Source organism: Arvicanthis niloticus, chromosome 2, assembly GCF_011762505.2.
Source record: "Arvicanthis niloticus isolate mArvNil1 chromosome 2, mArvNil1.pat.X, whole genome shotgun sequence".
In the NCBI taxonomy this organism is placed as follows: Eukaryota; Metazoa; Chordata; class Mammalia; order Rodentia; family Muridae; genus Arvicanthis; species Arvicanthis niloticus.
The window spans coordinates 103,022,895-103,042,242 of record NC_047659.1 but is presented as its reverse complement, the minus strand read 5'-3'; the positions used below and the strand labels follow the sequence as shown (position 1 = coordinate 103,042,242).

The following is a 19,348-nucleotide window of genomic DNA, read 5'->3' as shown; positions in this document are numbered from 1 at the left end:
CCCAGCCAGATTCTGCTTCATCCTTCCAGCCTGGCATGTAGCAGTGTCTGGACACTCTGAGACAGAGGAATTGGAGGATTCGGAACCACAGCAGGACCCCAAACCGAATACCACACCAGCCCAGCCTACATAGTAAGACTGTCTAAAAACAAACATAGAAACTAACCTCTCAGGAAGAGAGATGACTCAGTGACTAACAGCACTGGCTGCTCTTCTGGGGACCCAGGTTCAATTCCTAACATCCACCTGTAATTCCAGCTGCAGGGGGATCTAATGCCCTCTTTTGGCTTGTCCAGGCAACAAGCACATACATGGTACACACATACATGCAGGCAAAACATCTATACACATAAAATAATAACCTTTTAAAAGGGCTTCTCCCATCAAAAACCACACACAATCTAGAATTTAGTATATGTTTATTTGTTTAATAGGAACATTCAGGTATATAAATAAGGTAAATACTTTCCAATATACAATATATCACATTCTTATACTGCATTGAAAGGAATCTACAAGAGTGTGGAACACCAATCCTAAGTGCAGAGAGAAAGGTTGGACATGGTGAAACACTGACTGGTGAAGCCTGGGCTGGAGAGGCGACACGGCAGAACACACACACACACACACACACACACACACACACACACACACACACCTGTCTGGGGAGCCCCAAGGACTGTCACGAGGGCAGAAAAGCAGCCAGGCGCTGAGATAACTGAATCCAGCAGATCCCCCCACACGACAGAAGAGGCTGAGAAACTCAGCCACTGTGATCCCTGCTGCTGTTTGGAACATGTTTAACCTTCAGTAGATTTGGGTTCACACAGACTATAGATGGGGCCAATGAGCTCTCCATGACTCCCAGGATGGATAGATTCCCTAAGGTGTTTTCTGGTCCCCATGGCCACCAGGAACACTGAACTTGTCTGAGTCTATCTTTGGTTGTGTGACTCCCAAGCCCTTTCCCTCCTCTGGGTCCTGCTGCTGTCCCTGTGGCTGTCAGGAGTCCCGAATCCCTGCCTCCGGTACTTGAGTGGCTCTCCCTTGTCTCCACTCCTTCCCTTTATATTCAGCCCTAGACACCTGTCCATTGTGACAAACCAAGGACCAAGAAGAAAGCTCATACAAAGGACTCTCATAAACATGTGTGCACACTCAACTCACTGGGAAAACACTCTTACCCCACCCCCTTCCAACCTCGGTGTTCCTTTGAGAAAAGCTAGTAGAACCAGCACACAAACCTAGTGGGTGAGAAAAAGGTATTCTAGTAAGGAAAGCAGAGAGGGCTGAGAAGGTGACACTTAAAAACAGTGTCACTTAGGGCAGGTGGCCGTGTGGTTAGGCCTTCTAAGGCTGTACTCGGGGAGCTCAGGGAAAGTTGTCCAAGAGCTGTGGAGCTGGGTCTAGCCAGGGCCTGGGAGAGCAGGGCCCCAGGACCTCTGCTGGCCTGGTGTCAGACTTCTCCCTCTAGATAAAGGACTGCCTGGTCCATCAGATGGCACCACAAAAGAGGGGCCAGGGCTGGCAAATGCAGAAGAACGAGAGGAGCTGCAGTATCTGAACTCAGGACCTGGTCTGCAGGTCTCCTTAACAGCTGGGACACTCCACAGCTGGAACAGAAGTTCCTAGTAGCTACTAACAGAGTCTGAGAATCTCTGGGGTCATGTTAGCCAATGCCACCCAATCAAGGTGAAGAACACACACACATGCACACACATTCCCAATTCCCTGTGTCCATTCAGAAAATGGAATTAAACATTTCTCCACTCATGATTAATAATCTACATGGTTCTTTGCCAATCTAGAATAGACAAACACATCACCTGTCCTCAATGGTCACCTGCTCTAACCTATTCTTTTAAGCAAGAAAAGCCAGGTGGTGGTGGCATATGCCTTTAATTCCCAACACTTGGGAAGCAGAAGCAGGCAGATCTCTGAGTTTGAGGCCAGCTTGGTCTTCACAGCAAGTTCCAGAACAGCCAAGGCTACACACAAAGAAAACCTGTCTCAAAACAACAACAAACAAAACGACAGACAGACAGATGAACGGACAGACGGATGGAAGAAGTAGAATGGTTATGCTGTCAGAGCACAGGCAGAGCTTTTGGCTGGTGCACTCAGCTTCAGGCTTTTTGCTCTATTCTGAAGTTAGCCATTTGTGGAGGATCAGAGGGTCCCTGCAATGTACAACAGGAGTACAGAACTTGGCTAGGGAAAGCAGGGTCCAGAGCAAGACAGGCCCTGGCAGCCCAGCAGAGGCACCACCAAGTCAGAGCAAACAGCCTTAAAACTGTGAGCAGTCTCAACCACAGAGAAAGGAACAGAAGCGCCAAACAGCCTCACATCATCCCTCACTCAGGCTGGCCGCAATGCTATGGGAAACACCAAGCTGCTGCACAGGGCTGGCTCTTACCACTGGACCACTGAAGTGCTTCTCTTGAGAGGACAGTGTGGCCATTTAACAGGACGTAGACAACAAACTAGGTCCAGGCAGTGAGGGTGTGGTGTCTGAATACCCGGCAGCCCATCAGCATGGGCCAAATTACTCGTTGAGCTCAGTTTTAAAAAATAAAATAAAAACAACTGCCATTTATTGAGTGCTTACTATGTGCCAGGCACCTTGCTAAATGCTTACATGCCTTAGCTCATTAAATCCTCACAGCAGCTGGTTAGAAGTGAAGGCTGCCCGCAGCCTATAACCTGACCAGATATAGCGCTACCAAAGCCTCAAGTCTGTCGTCTTCACATTGTTCTCAATCTCTAGCACATTATTTCAGTTTTCCCATCTGTAAGATGGGAAAATACCACCTAGGCAGAGCCTCTTCTGGATTAAAGGAGATAATGCATGCAAACCCTCGGCACTGTGTCTGGCACATATTAAGCACTGTATGATTGCAATTATTAATAACGCACCATTGCTACTTCATCGGCTGAAGAATAAGATAAAGAGCCAGGCAGACAGTCACCTGATAAAGAGAGAAGTGAGGGCGGGTCTTCAAACAGCCAATGGGTTTGAGGATCATTGGCCATAAAACTCTGGCTTTCGCATCTTCTTCCCTTCTAGTCTCAAGATCATCCATCCCTATGTCCTAAAGCCCTGACACACCAGCATCCAAAGCACACCCTCTAAAGTGCCCCCAACACCAGGGTCTTCTGACCTTTGGGAAAAAATAGAGAATGGCCTGCCCAGTGAAGAAGCAGCCCAATGATAACGGCCTCCGCCCACAGGAGAGCACAGAGCCCAGGTAAGATCGCTACGTCAACCTGAAGGGAGGGAGACTAGAGTGGACAGAAAGGTGGACCGAAATCTAACAGAATGGGTCAGCAGCTATGCATGCTCCTGAGCACGGGCTCGCCCTGGGAGTGAGGACTACCCAGGAAACAGCAAAAGAGCCTAGCAATGCCTGCAAAGAGCCCTCCTCTGCCACTTGGTCTAAACCCCAGCACACTCCTGGAAGGTGCCCACTGAACAAAGAAACTGAGTCAGGGAGCAGAAGCTAACGCTCTTTAAAACCAGGATGCTGAGCAACTGTGAGGAAAGTGATAAGGGGAAAGGGTGTTTCCTTTACTCAAGCTGAGGAAGAGTCTGAAGGTCTGCCCAACAATCTGCCTCCCTGTGGCAGCTCACAGCTCCTTCTGGGTGCTCTCTGGAGCCCTGTGCTCCAGACAGAGTGCACCCACAGTTGAGAATCTCCTACTGTATCTACACCGGTCACCTGGCCATCCTCTCTTAGGCCTGCCTTCTCATCCTTCCTGGAAAGAACAAGAACCTTGGATGCACATGAAACTGCCCTCCTCCCCATATAAGCATAGCATGCATATAAGCACAGGGTGCAGGAGCAGCAGGCACAGCTAGGAATTACTCTAAAAGACAACATGGCCTTAGACATTACTAACACAAGCTTTAGTGGTGACATCCCACATTGGTAGTGAGGAAAAGGCTTCCCTGGAAATCTACCTCAGGCTGACTCCATGAGGAACACAGTGACTGCCACACAGAACTGCATGTGAGATGCTCTGTCCCAAGTCCTTAGGTCACTCCTCCTGGCTCCATCAACAGCAAGGACTGATCTTGGCTCGCTACTCAGTGAACTGAGGGATCCCTTCAGAGCAGGTCCCAACCAACCTAGCAATTAGCCCAACACAGGTCTTTGTTGATTCCCTTGAAATACACTGCTCAAGTTCTCTTGTATAATACAGGCCAGGTTACAGGATGAAAGCAAGCAGGGGAAAAATACCATAAAAACTGTTTCCCAGCCCACCTATGTAAGATTTACATGTTACATTTCACCCTCTGAAGGCTGGTTCACACACACCACAGTACATTAAGAATAAAAACATTTAAATGTAGTTATAAAGCAGAAACTAAAAGGCTGAGGATGTGAAATCAGCTATGTGTCTGTGTGTGCGCGCATGTGTGTGTGCGTGTGCACACATGTGTACATCCAAGTATGCGCCATGAGCATACTCTACCAACGTCTTTACAGGACTTCACTTTCAGAAGACACAAATACAAACTCTTTTGACACTGAAGTGGTTGAGAGGGTGAGAAACACACACACAAAGGGAAGGCTCAGTTTTCCTGAGAATAATCATGAACAGAACTCACCAGGAAGACACCCTGGCTTGTTCTCATGTCAGCCTGGTTTCTGGAACCCCAGTGTTAACGAATTCCTTACTTCACCAGTTATAAGCTAACAGCCATCTAAGCAGTGGCCAGGGCTGGCCTGGTCAGGGCTCCATGCCCCATGGGAAGGAGCACTGCAGCATTTCCAGTGTTGGGGCCTCAGGGACTAGCTAACCCTGTCCTACGGGCACACTCTGAGAATGGGCACTGCCTGGTTCCACCCCACGGCTCTCTCCTGAGATACCTCAGAAGGCTGCTATGAACAGATGGCACACAAACTGGCAAACAGCAAACCTGCACACTGTTTATGTTCACACAAAGCAGGAAACATAAAGCCATGCATCACAGTGGCGAACACGGAATTCATGTCAAGGAAAGGCACAAACATTTTATTTCCGACAAAACAAAATGAGTGTAAAGCAAGTTGTGTGAACCACTGAGATCTGCCCGCTGCTGAGCAAGCCGTCTCTGAGACCTGCCTGTATCATGGACACACAACATGCTGTACGATCGCATGGTGGCAGTGTTCTCCTGGCTACCTGACTGGGAAATTCTCTTCTTTCACAAGACTGGGGAACCCAGAAAAGAATAAAAACCTGTGGCTGGCAGCTCCAGTGGGGAACAAGTTCCTTCCCTGCCAGCCGCTCCTTTCCATGTCAATGCCAACTTATGATTAGGAAGGGGAAGAGTCACCATAACTTACACGGACAGCAGCAGAAGGTCCCCAGGGAAGTACAAACTACATCTACATGGTCACATTCCACAAAAAGTGTACACTGAGTCTTGAAAGGAGCCAAGCCCTCTGACAGATTAGGCTGGCCAGAGTTCTAAGCAGGATGCAGGGACTCTGAGGACAGTCAGGTATGACTGAAATCACGTAGATAAAAAAAAAGGTGACTTTTAAACAGACACATATACACTCACCTCAAGAGTACTATATACACAACACAGCAGCAACACAAGTGGGCTTCCAGACAAAGGGTGCGTGAGCAAAATCCCTCTGCTCCCCACCTCTCAGGGCTCCCCCAGAACTCAGCACAGCAGCAGCAAGCCCACAGCACAATCATGAAGATGCCAGAGGCCACTGGCGCTGGGTGGTACAGGAAAGTCTGTGACAGTGTGCTCTACTGCATACATTTGGAATATTACAGTAGGAGCTTCTCTTTCCAGACTTCATAAATTCTTCATGCTTTCTGAGATAAAGAAGTCTGAAATCTTCTTTCAGTCTGTACAGTGAAAGTGAACTATAAGCAAAGCTCACACGCCCTCTGCAGAATTTTGGCTCGGCAAGATGCTCATCTGATCAGTCAGCCTCCCTCCCTCCCAGTTCTACAGAAGGCAGCCCTCCACTGCTCCCAGACAGAGATGCCTGCAGAAGCCCAGTGAAAGGTGTCAAGCACAGCAAAAGCATAGAGGCTAGGAAGCCTCGCTCAGGTGGCAAAGTCCTCAACTAGAGACACAGATGAATGTACGATCTCTCATACAGCCCAACCACAACTGGTTGGGTGGGGTTAGAACCACCAAGCAGACACCCTGAGCTGGGCAACACTGTCCTTCATGTTGTTCAATACCTGGATTTAAGAAACCCAAATGGTTCTTTCCTGTGACTTCTTTGCAACTCCAAGCTACAGCTTACTCACAGCCCACGTTATAAACAGACAGTATATACAGATTTTAAAAAAAAATTAAAAAGGGGGGAAAAAAAAAGACAGTGAGTTGAAGCTTCTCATTCTCTAAGTCACAGCAGATGGGCCAGCCTTGGCGACCGGCCCTCGCTCTAGTCCTGCTCCAGCTCTCCTGGCCCTGGTGGACTCTACTCGTCGTCCAAGGCAGAAGTCAGAATGCCCTTGTCGGTCAGGTGAGACTTGAGTGTGTTGAAGATGTGAAGCTGCTGGTCCGGCCGCAACGTCAGAAACTGCTGAATCAGTTTGCTCGGGTTTGGGCCCCTACAACAGAACCAGAGGCATCCCTGAGCAGGGGCCAGCTGCTTTGCTGGCCCAGTTACCCATGGGGCACTCTGATCCCTGAATTCACTATTAGTGGAGGGAGAGAGACCTCAGAGGATCGATAAAGAGTAACAATGAAAAACCCCACTCGTGCTTTAAAACCCCACTCATCTGGTTCTGATGGAGTAGACCCGCACCTGATGAAGCTGGCGATGTACACATTGACAAAGGTGGCCATCAGGTACTGGCAGTCAAAGCGATCCATGATGCCTCCATGACCAGGAATGGTATTGGCAAAATCCTGTTAGAGGCAGAAGAAGGCAGGATGAGCCTGGGCTCACCAACAACCAAATTCCAGAATAATGGATCCACCCCATGACCAAAACCCTGCTGGGCAGGAAAGGTGATGAGCAGAGGCAAACAACCAAGTGCTCAGGTGGTCACAGGACACAACTATAAATACAAAATGTGCTTTGTTGAAAGAAGCACTGACAACCCAAACATTTCTACTTTAGTTTACTGTCCCCTAAATTTAGCACATGGGTCAAGAAAAGCACACATTAAGTGCCAGGGGGCATGACCTGGTATGAGGGGTGAATGCTGATAGAGGGGGGGAGGGTGGACGACAGGGAGTGAGGGGGAAGGGGCAGAGGGGCAGTTTCCCTACTTTGATTTTAAAGGCCCGTTTGAATCCACTTGCGAAGAACCCTCCGAAGGGCCCGATGAGCGAGGCAAAGGTGGAGAGGGCAATGCTGTGGATCTGGAAAGGGTACATCCTCACCGTTTTCTGAGGAGAACAAGTGAGATCAAAGTCAGCAAGTGTGCAAGTCTGGCTTCTTACAGTTAATTAAGAACTTGATAAAACAAGGTCTCTATTTTTTTCAATCAACCAAAAGACTGCAGGGCTAGAGAGATGGTTTGGTGGTCAGTAGCACCTACTGTTCCAGAAAAGAATCTGGGTTGTTTCATGGTGGCTCACAACCACAATCTAGAACTCTATTTCAAGGAGATGTGATGCCCTCTTCTGGCCTCCACTGACACTGCAGGCTTGCACACATGCACGCATGCATTCATACATCTAAATGGAGTGAGTCTTTAAAACAAAACAAAAAAAGAGACAAAGAAACAAACAAACAAAAGAAACTGGCCCATGCTTTTAAATCTCTAACATGTGGCCCAATAGGAAACCATTATGATATTCTGTCTGGAGTGGTAGCATGAGCCTGTAATCCCAGCATTTGAAGGCAGGAGCAAGAGGATCAGAAATTCAAGGGCACCCTCAGCTACAGGGAGAATGTAAGGTCAGCCTAAACTACATAAGAACCTGTCACAAACACACAAACAAACAAACAAATGGAGAAATTCTGGAATCAACTTCTTATGCTGTTTTGTAGGCATATGAAAAAAATCCAGCCTTAGCTTTACAGAGAATATAATTTCAAAAGGATGAGTATTTGGCAGCCTTCTCAGAGAATTGTGGGTATTATACAGGAACTTGACTACTGTATAACTCCATAAAAGTTAGGTGCAAGCTGGGGAGAGTCTCAGTAGTTAAAATACTTGCCCTACAACAGGACTGGAATTCAGATCCCAGAACCCATGGAAATGCTGGCTGTGCATGGCAGACACCTGTAGTACCCTGAAGGGGATCCCACAGCAAGCTTCAAGCTGACAAGCAAGATTAGCTCAAGAACCCTGCCTCAAAAGGATAAGGCAGCCGGGCGGTGGTGGCGCATGCCTTTAATCCCAGCACTTGGGAGGCAGAGGCCAGCCTGGTCTACAGAGTGAGCCCAGGACAGCCAGGGCTACACAGAGAAACCCTGTCGGGGGGGGTGGGGGGGCGGCTGTGGAAAGGCAAAAGAGTAACTGAGAAAGATTTCTGCCATCAACCTAGGGCCTGCACACATATGTATGTACATATGCAAATATGCATACATTCATTCATATACACACAGGCACGCACTCACACACAGAGAGAAGAAAAACAGCTGCACCTACAATCCCAGCACTCAGAAAGAGACAGAAGGATTCCAGGTTCATAGTGAGACCCTGCCCACCCCCCCCCGACCCCCCAACACACACACAAAAGAAGCTAGGAACAGTGCAGAATCTGAAATGCTTCAAATGAATGTTTTGTGCTTCTTCATACAATCCACTGATCTACAATGCATTGTGGGTCGATCTTTTATCCAGACATGACTGTGGGACACCATACACTGCCGTTTAAGAAGTATCAGCTCACTGTTGGACACTTTGTCATGCGGTGTCAGAACAGTTTCATAAAAGTGCCAGAAACCCATCATGCTCACAATGATAGATAGCTGCGTGCTCTCAAACGTCTCGTTTTCACCTGAAATGCAGATTTTTATCAGGGGTAACAACTGCTATCAGCCACTTTTTTTTTTTTAAGTGATAGACTTATGTCACTCCTCTCCAAAAAAAAAAAAAAAAAATTACATACCCAAGTCTTTACAAATAAACACCCTTCCTGAGAGCTAAGCGGCCAGTCAGGCTCACAACTTAAAACAACAGTACATGTTTTCTCTGTGGGACACTTTGTGCTTCAGTATTTGGCAGAAATACTTTCTGTGTATTTTCCATTTCAGGACAGAGAATATTAAAATGGGGTCGAGGATCAGGAATATTTTAATGAAGTTACTAATTTTAGAGTGCCATCAAGGGTATTCACAGGAGCAGCGAGCTTGTGTGACTGACAGACAGTGTAGCGTGAAGCAGTGACCTGCAGTCAGGCGGTGCTGAAGCTCTGACTCTGACTCTGCCACCGGCTTTACCCACCACTAACTCTGATCAGGAAAATGCCAGGCCAGTGGAAGAGGTGCAGATTATTCAGTAAGCAGCGTCTCTAGGAATCCACACAATGAGAGCCACTCCTCTTATGGACATGAAGTTAGAGAAAGGTCTCCTCTACCCTCACCCTGGCATAAGGCTCAGGGCTCTAGGAGGGGGAAGCTAGTATCTCTAGAGGGAACTCCTCTCTGCAGTCGCATGTAAATAGTACATACCCAGCCAACAACCGACTGGATCACCCCAGGAATGTTGTACTCCTGCAGGCGAAATAGGTCAGATGGCTCACAGTCCACAGTGAAGCTGTTAGTGTCATTGTTGTATTCCACAGGACAGACGAAGCATCTGTACCCAGACATCACATAGGAGAGCTAAGGACAAAGAGCAGAGGACAGACAAGAACATCAGTTGTAGACATCTAGCCTGGCGGGCCAACACCTGACTGGCTACCAGTCTCACAGTGCCTTCCATGTTGTTCACTGTACAGCATGGGCTCGAAGAGACGGTTATGTTTCACCACATATGTAGTTCACCTGAACTGTTAAGCAAGAAGATTATACACACACACACACACACACACACACACTCACACACACACTCACACTCACATCACTCTCTATACATGTGTCCAAACACAAAGACCTTGAAAAGGCCCAGGAAAGATCTGAACAAAGAGCTGTTTTTAAGACAATTCTTCCCACCTGGGAAGCCCTGCCTTACTGTGCTAAAAATCTCTAAACTCGGGGCTACATGGAAGCCATGGTAGGGTTGTGGGGGGCACAGTGACAGCCAGCCAACCCTAGAAAGGGGGGGGGACTGAGGATCAGCAGGGCATGGTATCCTCAAAAGTGTTAGAAGACTGTACTCCTCCAAGCAGGTCATGTGCCAAAGAAAACCTGAGCTAAAATAACACATCTCACCTCAACCCTACTCCAAGCTGCTGTTGTGACCCCAATATTAGCGTTACCTGGCACAGGGGCATAATGGGGCACATAAAATATACATGGGCCCCTACACGACTGCTTGAAAGCTGGAAGCTGCCATGCCAGTTACAGAATGCATTCTTTTGAGCAAGGGTCAGCAGTGGTCTGGTCTGGGAAGACATTCTCTGCTCCTGCACAGGGCTTTGAGGATGGTGTGAGTCCCTGTCCCCTTCCCATCCAGATGGGAGATATCACCTACCAGAAGGCCAAACACCACAGTAGCAAAGAAGCCCCCAATGAAGCCTTCCCAGGTCTTCTTTGGAGAGAGCTGAAGACAGAAAACACACTGTCAGCAAAGAACTTCTGTAACTCAGGTCTGGTGCTCAATTACTTATGAAAAGTATTTTTAGCCAGGGATGACAGCACACACCATTAATCCCAGTGTGAGGGAGGCAAAGTCAGGAGGATCTCTGTCTGAAGCCAGCCTGAACTACATAGTGAGTTCTAGGACAACCAGGGCCTACACAGTGAGACCCTGTCTCAAAACCATAGAACCAAGTATTTCTATATAAAATCAATCTCCAATTAATCATGTCACTTTCAAAATTCTCCCCCAAAATGTTTTTTCTATCCTATGTTCTTCAGGTTAGTTCTCTTTCTATTCCATTAGTGGCTAACACACTTATTATATTATAAAAATCCACATTAATTAACAATAGTCAAATAAAAAGCAAAGCCATAAGAGTATGCCTACATAAAAATATTTTCCTTGGTAGATTTTTTTCAAAGTATTTGCCAGGGTCTCTTTGATCCTTTTTTTTCCTTACACAGCCCCAAAGTAACGTGAAGACAGGACCACATGGATAAATACCAGCTGGTTTTCCTCTCTATCCCCTGACATGCCACAGAGAAAGCATTACCACCCAATATGACAACCCATGTGAGGGTGATCCACTTACCTTAATGAGTGGGGTCCGACCAAAGAAAAAGCCAAACATATAGGCCATAATATCATTGCAGATGACACATGAAATGGGAACAATGAACCTAGGAAAGACCCAAAAGGAGTCACTCTACCAAGATGCTCTCAGAAGTCCACCAAAGAATGTCAACAATAATTCAGTGCCAAAATAACTCATTAAGGTTTAAGTTGAAAAGAAAATAAACACGGGAAGAGGCAGGGAATCAGGGGAGGTGGAAAGGAAGTAAGAGAAGGCAGTAAGGGGTGAATGACAAGAATACCCTGTGCACACATATGAGACCATAACGAAATACATTGCTATTTTAACTGACGTCGGTAAATAAAAACTTACAAGAAAGTATGTCAGCTATGGTTGCACAAGCCTAACAGCAACAGGGAAGGGTAAAGAAGGACTGCTGTCAGCTCAAGGCTGGTTTAGGCTGCACACTGAGACCACACCCAAAAAAGGCATGGGGGAAGACACACCAAAATGCCATAGCTAGTGCTTGGCATGAGTGTTCACTGACTGAGTGACTAAGACAGCATTCTACAAAAGCCACTTGTTCCTTTTTCATTACAAAGTAGTACATGAACAAGACAATAAACTGTTAGAGGCAGGAGAAAACTGCTTCTTCCCCACTCCCTACTACCAGCCCCCAGAACAACCATTTTAAATCATTTTGACTTTTTTGCCTAGAAATTACCTTTATGTTTTTAAATAGTATACAGCATCGGTGTCACAGTTAACATCTCTTATTGTTTATTACTAGCACTAGTATTCGCCACAGTGTTAAATGAGAATAGCCCCCATATATGTGAAACTTGGGTCATTAGTCAGGGCAACTGTTTGGGAAGGATTAGGGTGGCATTGATGGAGGATGTACACACAGGAAAACAGGCTTTAAAGTTTCAAGCTTATAGGGGCCAGGGGACAAAATGTGATGGTTTGAATAAGTATGGCCCCCATAGACTCACGTGTTTGAAGGCTTGGCCCATAGGGAGGAATGCACTATTAGGAGGAGTAGCACTATTAGGAGGAGTAGCACTATTAGGAGGAGTAGCACTACTAGGAGGAGTAGCACTACTAGGAGGAGTAGCACTACTAGGAGGAGTAGCATTATTGGAGGATGTGCGCCACCATGGAGGCGGGCTTTGAAGTCAAGCTACATCTAATACGGCACACAGTCCCTTCTGCTGTCTGGGATGAAGATGTAGAACTCTTAGCTCCTCCAGCACCATGTCTGCCTGCACACTGCCATGCTTCCCACTATGATGATGATGGACTAAAACTCTGAAACTGTAAGCCAGCCCCAATGTTTTCCTTCATAAGAGTTGCTGTGTCATGGTGTCTCTTCCCAACAATGAAACCCTAAGACAACCTCCTCACTCATTCACCTCTAAAACCTACAATCCTTCCTTCATCAAGGCTTCCAGTGGTCTCGCTCTACACAGCTATGATGAAGCCTTCATTAGAAACACTGGTATTAGTTACTACTGATCCTAGTGGCACACTTGGCCTTAAGGCTCAATTTAGCACTTTTAAATACTTAATAAAAGCCCAGACAGAGAAGGAGCTGGTTAGTACTTCCCTGGGCCATTACTCGTGTTTTAAATATAATACACAAGGCTGACACTTACAGGCCCTCTTTAGAGACGAACACATTCTAATCTGAGGTGAAGTTTGTGTGCTTGTCACCCACCACACTCAGTGTCTCTCTCGTTACACCAAGTATGTCCTGACCGTCCCACTGAGGGCACCTAACTTCCCCTATCAGCCATGATTAACATACACGTTTCCAGATGAAACCACAACTTAAAACTCTCAGAAGGAGCATACTACTCTTCTTCCACTGCCAAATTCAATTCTCAGGCATTTTATTTAATCATAAAGGAAACCAGTTTCCCATCTACCTCTCCGTCTATATGGTCTTCAGTAGGGTCAGATAACTATCGGCTCTTGACCCATATGGTCCTGTGTCTTTTGCCAAGTGTAGAATTAACAGTTTTCAAAGCCCCTCTATAACTACTGATCTATTCAAGTGTGTATTTCCATTACTTTCCTTGTTTACATGTTGCTAGGAAATCATGACTATCTCACCTACGTCTTCAAGTCTGCTGCCACAGTTCTTCACCTTTGATTTCTTCAGTGTACCTGTAAAGCTAAAATCTGATCCATGGCATCTACATCACCTGGGAATGCACTAGAAATTCAAATACGGTGCCACCCCAGACCTACTGAATCACACACTCATTGCAAACCAACCCACAGGAACTGCTGATAGGTGAAAAGCTTGAAAACAGAGGCCGAGATCCTTGGCCTACCCGTGTGTGAGAGACAACCCCAATGCCTGGGGAGGGAAAAAAGTAAACATTCTTCCCAGTGTCACTACTTACCATATCATTCCTTCAAACAAGTTATGGATAACAAGGTGTGACTGCGTTACGACAATAAGCAAGGTCACATGGGTCCAGCCAAACTGCAAGAGAAGGAAATGAACTCTCCCTACCTCATTTATTACCATAACAGCTTCAAAAAATAAGGAACAAATGGGGAACTACTGAGAAGCAGGGAAGACGGGCCTGAATACCAGGCTTACTGGCAGTGACACGTACAGAACAAACTTCTGGAAGAAATACAGTCTTTCCCAGCCACAGTCCTACCAAAAACAAGGACTAAGATAGACATGGACGATACATGCCTGAAATCTCAGCAATCCGGAGGCAGGAGGATTGTAAATGTGAGACCAGCCTCAGCTACATAGTAATACCCAATCAAACAACAACAGAAACATTACAGTAGGATCTGTACCCTACCAGTGGGTGAGTCCTTTTGTGCTCTCTCAGGCCTAGGAACATTGTCCCACTCAGAGAGAGGCAAAGAATGACCAGCAGCAAACAGTGAATTAGATGGAGTCCCTACAGCAGTGTCTCTGTTCTTGCTGGGAGCCTGCCTTCAGACGCCCAGGGGAAAGACTCCTCAGGGTATAAGCTGAGTGTCTGGCCTAGCTAGATGACGGACAGCAGGACTCTAGTTCTTCCTGCTCCGGGCTCTAGATGAATACAGAATAAACCACATCAGATTTTTGATTTGTCACATAAAACATGAAAGCTTACTGAGTTTCTACAGATCACCTAGCCAACAAGCTTCATAGGTTAGTTTATGCAGATCGTCAAATAACCCAAGAAATCAATCTTAATCTCTCACACGGCCCCAGAACACACACACACACACACTGCCCTTACCATGTAGAACTGCAGCCGATAATGCTTCTTAACTAGACTCAGTACAAACATGCAGAATCCTAGTTGGCGACAGAAGGAGAGAATAAAATCAATCACACTGCATTTCTTTCTCTTTAGCTGAGTTAAGAAGTCCAATGACAATTCATTTGTAACAATTAAGCACTGCATTAACTTCAAAGCCCACAGGAAAAAAATCAGTTTACAGTCAATGTAAGACAGAGCTGTCAGTTCACGTCCTAGCATGGTCAGAGTTCACATCACAAAACTATAACCAACTCTTATAAATCAAACAGAGGAACTCAATGCCCAGAGAACTGGAGAAACTCGTGATAACATACCTGTGAGATACAGGGTAAAGGAGATGAAGCGGTGGTATTTACTGAGAATCCGCAAAGGCTCCTCTCTCTGGACCAGAGTGAAGAAGTAGTCTGTCACTGTCTCCCCATAGAAGAAGTAGTTCACACACAGGAGGAAGTACCTGGAATCGGTGAGAGAGAGCACCGTGTGCGGGAGTGCATGCAGCCCCCGTCCACCCTGTCAGACAGCCTGCCCACCTTGAGAGCTGAGCTAGGCAGCTGTGGCACCTTTCACTCACTCTCCCTGACTTACAAACCTGGACTCAGTTTCTCCCTTTTGTGTTCCCACACCTAACCTCAGGACCCTCCAGTGTGCATCAGCCCCCCTCCCTAGGCTCACTCCTACTAGCCCACAGGACCCCTCACTGTGAAAAGCGGCTCACTTGGCTTTGTTACTGTCTCTTCTGACTTACCTCTTCCTTTCTGGAACACTCTCTTCATCTATCCATCAAGTTCCTTTGTTGTTTTAATACCATTTTATAAAAATGAACTTTTAAAAAGCTGCATGACCTGACATCTAACACACTGCATTATTTTTACAGCAAGTATTAACTGATGACCTCATTAGGCAACCAGGCTCCATATCAGGACATATGCCCCTTTGGAAGCCTGGCTGTAACCCAGACCCTCAACCAGCGTCAACTGCACATTTGTTTACATCCTCTCTTCAACTGAAGACCTGAGGGGAGACTCAACCCACACCCTTATGCAGCCTCTACTTTGCTTCTGGGTATTGGATCACACTGTATCACCCCAAGTCCTCAACAGGAAGAAACTAAAAAGCCTCTCTTTCCCAACTTTTAATTATTGGGTTTATTTGGTAGGAAAAAAAATTTCTTTGTAAAGTGACTGACGAGAACAGCCAGGCCTCCTGAGTATATTATCAAGACTAAAGACACAGCTGTCTAGCTACAGAACAGCCACAAAGAGAACAACATCTGAGCCCAGAGGGCAGGTGGAAGCGGAGAGTCAGCTTGTACTGTTGAGTGATGGATGCACATAAACAGTGTGCCCAGATCTGAGTGTGCCAGCTTCCTTGACCATAACCAAGTTGCTTACACACAAATCATTCCTGTCCAGCCCATTAAGTCACAGAGCAATTCTCACGGTCAGTGGGAATCTTCCCAGTTCTGCTAGAATGACACTACCTGAGAACAGCATGGCCAACAGCAGAGCTTTGGGTCAGGAAAGGGCTCAGAAATCATATGTGCCACAGTTCTTTATTTAGTGCTTGCTGTTAGGCAGCCAAGCCTTTTTAGGAGAAGAAAAACGCAGTCTCTCTGAAGGAGCTCAGATCCTAACCACACTGGCACAAAGAAAGTAACCTTAACAATCTGTTGTGGCAATGAGAAAATCAAGTTCCAGAGACAGCAACACCAGCACCAACACCTGTCAGTTCCCAAATGACCCAGTGATGTGCTGGGCTGCAGCATAAAAAGTTCGCAGATGTACAAGACCATCCCTGGCTGCAGAAGCCCAAGGATCCTACTGCTGAGCTAAACCCAACCACAGACACATCTGTTTGTTTTAGTGACGCCCTCAGCTTCTCAAGACTCCTCAAGAGGGCCCATACAATCCAAGCTCAAAGATGCCCTGCAAGTCTGTGGCAATGTCTCCACCAGCACTGTAAGTACCTACCACAAATCACATCACCCAAATCAGGCAAGGCACCTGCCCCAGGGAACAGAAAGCTTACCAGCTGAGGGTCCTGAACCAGGGCAGGTCGTAGGAGTGGTATACATTGTAGCCAATAGTGATTATTTCATGGAAACACTTAATCTGAACACACATAACCTGAAAAAACACAGAGGCATCAGAGAGCTCTTCTTAGGGTCTTCAGAAAGAGAAAGCAACAGGTCACAGCTTCAGTAAAGCTCTGCATTTAAGAAACACTTCCAACTGACACTGCTCCACGATCTCTCGCATACCACCCCACCAGGCACTGCAGCCCTTTATGTCACAATTAAAATGCACAGCCCTGGTATCCTGATTAACCTTTTCTTCTAGAGCCTCCCAGGTCTCAGCCAATCCTCTTCCCACTCTGACCCTGAAGCTATATATGTGGGGGCCTCATCTGCTTTCCTCACATCCTGCTCCAGGAACACAAGAAAGAAACCAGAAGAGTCTCACATGAACCAACAGCCGGGTCACCATTCATATAGTGACCCTACAGCTGACATGTGAAAAATGGCAAGTTACAGATGCTCTAAGACAGAAGGTTCTGAGAAACCTGGAGCTCCAGAGAGTCCCAGAAGCAACCTATCACCAGGTACTGTCAGCAGCAGACTGGAGATGACAATCCCCCAGGAAAGCTGAGTGAAGCACTAACATGGCTTGTCAATGGTACTTACAATCATCATCAAAACCATTGGTCCCAGGTAAATGATAATGAAGAAAAATGCAATCATGGCCAAAGTCAGGATGCCTCTCACCCACCAGTTCTTCCACCTAGGTAAGAGAGAAAGACCCGTCAGGCACAAGTCTAAGGAGGTGAGACTGGAGGGCCCTGGTGTAACCCTCTCCCGAGCATCCCTTCACCTCAACAGAGGCATAGCTGGTGACGGCAGGACCTCAGCACCACTGCCTGCTCACAACTACCTGGCAGGTGCAGAAGCCACTAGCACAAACCTCACACAAAGCATGGGGGTAGTGTGGGGAAGAGCCAGAGGAGAAGATAGTGTTCTTCCCTTCTGTGTCTACATGAATGGCTTCTGTGGCCATTTCTATCTGAAAAGAGGAAGTTAAAATCATTTTCCTTGCAACTGGCTTCTACATAGCATGCCCCTGAAATCACAATGATAATAACTGTCTCAGACCAAAAGTGCCAACTGCCACAAATATGCACCGGGCTTGTCTACAAGAATGTTTGTTATGCATCAACCAACCCCACCTTCAACACAACAATCTGGATAGGCTTTATTTCAAATGCATGTTTAAATCAGCACATAATATCTGTATATATTATGCTAAGAAATGGAAACAGATTCCACAGCAAGCTAATAGCAAGACTAAGGATTCATGACGCCCTATCCAAAGGAGGAGCACAGGAACACTTTCAGAAAGTGTTCTTATGACTTGTGCTTCTCATACATGCACACAGCTCATGTTAAGTGGACTGGGTTTGGGGGGTGGGGGGAAGGGTCAGGAGTCTTATTTCTTAGGAAATAAGTTCAGTCTTCCTGGACTGAAAGAAATGTGCACAGTGGGTGTATGTGGAGGAGAGAAAATAACCTTGAGCCGGAAATCCTAAAAGCCTCAGTCATACTCAGCAATGGACACTGTGCACCACTACGCCAGGTTACCTTGAGGACAAGTTGGAAAGGGCCCTGTTAAGGACCTCTGGGGTGTCATCTATGGAGGTTGGTGGGGGAGCTGCTTCTGCTCGGCTCTCACTGTCTGATGCTGTCTCTCCATCTAGCTTTGCTTCAGATTCTGATTCCTACAACACAAAAACAAAGAGCAAAGGTCAAAACTGCTGGGTGACTACTAAAAAGTGAACACCTGTCACAGGAGATCCATTAAAAAAACTCAGAGCACCAAGCATAGTGAGGTGATGTAGGACCATGAAAGGACAGCATGGTTTCTGGTCGTGCAAGGTGATCCTAACGGATGATGGCATGCATCTCACCACACTCCCAGACTCCAGGCTCCTGATACAAGGCTGCAGAGCTCCATAGAGTGGGGTCCTCCAATCACGTAGAACAACACCCACTAGCCCTCCACAGGTAGAGGATGTGACTACAGGCCATAGAGCCTCAAGACAGATTTCCATATTAATGAGATACCTAAAGGCCAGAGGGGCATAGCCAATTAAACATTCCTTCCCAAACCCTCTTCCTTGCAAAAGCTACTAAACCTCAGGCCCGTATAGTTTTCATCTACTTTCCACCATGACAATAATGTCTTAAGACCATGGACTGTTTCTCTTCTTTGGGACCTGCCGAGGGGAACAACAGAACAGGTCTTCATCTAAGAACTCTCTGCATTCCCAATCACGGAGACCATCAACTCAGCCACCCAAGCCAAACGTGCTAGCAGCCATGACCCAGCCAAGTGAGTTGTAACGTCATTCTCAGCCCTTCCGCGGCACCCCAGCAGTGCTTGGGAGTCCAAAGACCTGAGAACCAGCCGGTTCCTGGCCACCTTTTGGTGGCTCCCATGCCAAAAGCTCTAGCTCCGTGCTCCCCACCCCCAAGAGGAGTCCCACAGCTTTACATGGTCCAATGTCCACCCAGTGACAGCAAGGAGTGAACACAGCCAAATTCTGGTGCCTCTGTCCCCACGAGAGGCCCTAGCCACGTGGCGAGACAGAGGAGGGACCCACACATCAACCCAACTGGTCCCACGTGCACACTACAACCCAAAAAGGTGAGAGGACAGTTGGGCCACAGTAATCCTGACAGGGTTCTGACATGAGTAGAGACAGCTATATCATGCACAATCTGTTAACAGCCCCACACCATGGGCCCCAGAGGAGGTATGAG

At 46.9% G+C, this 19,348-nt stretch overlaps 1 protein-coding gene across 1 annotated transcript in view; it reads right to left on the bottom strand.

Annotated features, from left to right (window-relative positions):
* Positions 1–402: 402 nt before the first annotated feature.
* The window catches only part of Cds2 (CDP-diacylglycerol synthase 2), a 50,123-nt gene continuing 31,177 nt past the window's right edge, over positions 403–19,348 (bottom strand). Inside the window, exons 2-13 of the mRNA XM_034493755.1 lie at positions 18,167–18,303; positions 17,216–17,312; positions 16,561–16,658; positions 14,847–14,986; positions 14,509–14,567; positions 13,660–13,742; positions 11,264–11,351; positions 10,564–10,632; positions 9,600–9,752; positions 7,244–7,363; positions 6,774–6,877; positions 403–6,576 (exon numbers count right to left, since the gene is read on the bottom strand). Coding sequence (XP_034349646.1) covers positions 6,444–6,576; positions 6,774–6,877; positions 7,244–7,363; positions 9,600–9,752; positions 10,564–10,632; positions 11,264–11,351; positions 13,660–13,742; positions 14,509–14,567; positions 14,847–14,986; positions 16,561–16,658; positions 17,216–17,312; positions 18,167–18,303 — 1,281 coding nt within the window. The 3' untranslated portion in view covers positions 403–6,443. The remainder of the gene's footprint in view (positions 6,577–6,773; positions 6,878–7,243; positions 7,364–9,599; positions 9,753–10,563; positions 10,633–11,263; positions 11,352–13,659; positions 13,743–14,508; positions 14,568–14,846; positions 14,987–16,560; positions 16,659–17,215; positions 17,313–18,166; positions 18,304–19,348) is intronic.